The sequence below is a fragment of the Coenobita brevimanus genome, chromosome 18, assembly GCF_032717465.1.
Source record: "Coenobita brevimanus isolate Jiangsu-jjx chromosome 18, ASM3271746v2, whole genome shotgun sequence".
Classification (NCBI taxonomy): domain Eukaryota; kingdom Metazoa; phylum Arthropoda; class Malacostraca; order Decapoda; family Coenobitidae; genus Coenobita; species Coenobita brevimanus.
This window is the reverse complement of record NC_136971.1, coordinates 26,881,506-26,884,872: the sequence shown is the minus strand read 5'-3', so window position 1 is coordinate 26,884,872 and position 3,367 is coordinate 26,881,506. Positions and strand designations below refer to the sequence as shown.

Genomic DNA, 3,367 nt, shown 5'->3' with positions numbered 1-3,367 from the left:
GAAATGCACAGAAGGTGGTTTGGCCATGTGGAGAGGATGGAGAGCGAGTAACTAACGAGGAGAGAGTATGCAAGTGAGGTGGAGGGGGGGCGAGGGACGTGTGTCAGGACTCCATATTATAATAATACAACTCAAAGATAGATAGATAGACAGAGAGAAGCACCAAGTCAGGGGATGATATAGGAAGTGTGTCAGCGAGAATCGACCAAGGGAAACAGGCTTGCAACCCTTAAGTCAGGGGTCGGCAACCTTTTGAACATAGTGTGCCAGTTTATAATTAATGCCATTTTTTTACTACCTTGCGTGCCAGGTGTTATTTTTTTCAGCAGTATATAGCCTAAGAAAATTTAAATCATAAATATATAGTATGTAGTGACCATTGTAATTAAAGTAAAATGTATTTTCCTGCACATGCATAACATAAATGTAACATTTTTGTAGCATTTACTATTCTTTGTAACTAAAAATATATTCTTTTTTTAATTTTAAATTTATGCTCACCATATTAATGCGATCCTTGCCCTTGCTTCCCTTTGGCCAAAGTTGAAATTTTAGGTGAATATCTGGACACCTTGAGCTTCACACAACCCTCAGAATGATCCGTTGTAAGCTTGCTGCGATGGGGGTTGAGGATGTGCTTCATGTGTGAAAATATCTGCTCACGTTGATATGTAGATCCAAATGCTGATACCAATGCAAAAGCTACTTTCTTCATGCAATTGAATTTATCAGGCAGTGATGTCCAGGAACTTAATATGGAGGCTGCATGATCATTCGTACTAGTTTCCAATATTTCTCGAAGATCTTTAAATTTAGCTGACCACAATGATGTGGCCTGAAAGTCAATTAACTGCATTTCCAACTCCTCAGTTTCCATCCACTCAAAGAGAGACGCGTCCAACTCACTGTATTTCAAGGTGTCTGGTCTGATTAAAAATGAAAACACTGGGCCAATGTGTTGGAAATCTTGAAATCTGATTGAGAATTCAGACTTTAATTCTTGCATGTACACCTGAAGATCAGTAGTGTTGACAGGATGAATTGCAGATAAGTTCAAGTTTTTGAAGTAACGGAAAGAACCAGTTTTAATATCTGATGAGTAAACTGCAAGCTTTGCAACAAATGCCTTCCAAGTATCATACAAATCCATCACTGTTTTTCCTGCACCTTGCAAGAGAAGACTGGTCATTTAGATGTTTGGTGATGTCTGAGAGAAACATAAGTTTCACAATCCAATCTCTGTCCTCCAGCTCAGGATAGTCTTGGCCTTTTTCTGATAAGAAAATCTTGATTTCATCAAAGCATTCCACATATCTCTCCAATACCTTCCCACAACTTAACCACCTAACACTGCTGTGCAAGGGTATATCTTTTTAAGCACTGTCCACCTCTTCCAGGAAAGCTTGAAACTGCCTGTGCGTAAGAGAAGAGTGTGCAACAAGAAAATTCACTACTTTTATAACAGTAGCCATCACCTTGTTGAGATCAGAGCTCGAGATCTTGGCACATAAATTTTCTTGATGAATTATGCAGTGCAATTTCAGAAAGGGAGGCCCAATTTTATCCTCAACCATCTTAGTAAAACCCTTGTTTTTTCCTACCATAGCAGGGGCACCATCCGTTGTAACTGCAAAAATCTTTCTTATGTCAACCCCTCTGTCCTCAAAATGGTCAGTGAATGTCTTCTGTATGTCCTCTCCCTTGGTAGTGCCATACATAGGTTTGAGACAGCACAGCTCCTCGTGTATCTCTGTGTCACTATACCTGGCAAAAACAGCCAAGCGGGGAATGTCATTTATATCCACTTTTTCATCCAGGGGCACACTGAACATAGGTGTAGTTGTTAAAGCAACAGTTTGCTGCTCACTTACATTAGCAGCCATTTCAGAAATACGTCTCTCCACGGTCCGAGCTGAAACAGGCATGTCTTTTATCCTTGAGATGATCATGTGTTTGTTTGATATGCCATCAAATAACACCTCAGAGCACTCTAGGAAAGCTACTTTTATAAAATCTCCATCAGTAAAAGGCTTTCCATGCTTAGCAATACACAGAGCTAGTTTGTAACTGGCCTCAGTTGCATTGTTTTTGCTAGCACTCAGGTTCTCAAACACATTACTTTGTTTCTCATAGCGGGATACTGCTTTCTTAATCGCTTCAGCCTTGTCTGCACTGTCCTTGAAAGTCTTCACGTGTTTTGTTTCAAAGTGTCTTTTAACACTCGATGTGCGGCATACGACATTCTCGCAGCAGAGAGCACACACAGCACGATCATTCTGCTGAATAAATCCAAAGTCATTTGTCCATGATGACTGAAATGATCGGACATCAAGCTTGACTTTTTTCGCAGTAGCCATGGCGACAGTAAGAGTGTCACTCACGGCGGCTAAATAGTCACTGAAACGGCAGCACTGCATGAATGATGCATCACCAGCGGCTGGGGCCAACGTGTCTCATACTCGTCTACATCTCGTTGTACTCACTTAGTCCTCATCGCGGGTACGAAATATTTTCGTTTTAATTCAATGTATCATAGGAAAGAATTATTTAGAATCATACGAATATTTAAAACCATGATAAAAGTAAGGATGTACAATACATATTCTCTCTCGCTCTCTCTCTCTCTCTCTCTCTCTCATTATTTTGTTGTTTAACTTTTTTCTTTGCTCCTTCGAATCACGTGGCGTGCCATAGGCAAGCACTCTGCGTGCCAAGTCTGGCACGCGTGCCAAAGGTTGCCGACCCCTGCCTTAAGTGAAGGAATGCTTGACGTGCACCGGAAGCAGTACATACACACAGACATACAGTGTTCTAGAAGCTTCAACAACAGTATAGCCCACGTGACACGACCCCTGCTAAACGAGAATGTAGGAATCAGTTTCAGAAGATGGCTGAGGATCGTAGCGGAAGGTTGTACAGAGAGAGCGAGAGAGAAAGGGGCTAGCCACAGACTCAGCAGGTAGTGGAGAGATCACATAAGAAGAGGGGTCTGACTAGACTTAATTCATAAATTAAGTCCCTGTGTAATACATACGCTGCTCATCTTAGATTTTCTTTGAAAATAATAAATCAAGACCAACTCCCTGTATTCGTCTTTTGCTCCTCCTGCTCTTCGATTACCAAAATAACTTTAACCAAAACTCAAGACTTACGTATTACAAGACTAAAGAGTTAATATATATAAATGGTGGCTACGAAGCTTCTGCAAGATATGGTGGCAGCAGAAGTACGAACCTCATCTTCAAATCTACAGTGAATTCCTACAAAATACAAGCTACAAGCCTACGAGTCTACGAGTGTACAGTTGAGTCTACATTATCAAGATAGAAAACAAACAATACCTCTTACAACCAACAACTCACAACCA

General features: G+C 40.8%; 2 protein-coding genes across 2 annotated transcripts; both read right to left on the bottom strand.

Moving 5' to 3' along the window:
* Positions 1-505: 505 nt before the first annotated feature.
* On the bottom strand, positions 506-1,189 carry LOC145391440 (general transcription factor II-I repeat domain-containing protein 2B-like). The gene has a single exon (XM_080266052.1). The coding sequence runs from the start codon at positions 1,187-1,189 to the stop codon at positions 506-508; it is 684 nt and encodes a 227-aa protein (XP_080122178.1).
* A 184-nt stretch (positions 1,190-1,373) lies between these two features.
* LOC145391439 (protein FAM200C-like) lies at positions 1,374-2,357 on the bottom strand. The gene has a single exon (XM_080266051.1). The coding sequence runs from the start codon at positions 2,355-2,357 to the stop codon at positions 1,374-1,376; it is 984 nt and encodes a 327-aa protein (XP_080122177.1).
* Between the last annotated feature and the right edge of the window lie 1,010 nt (positions 2,358-3,367).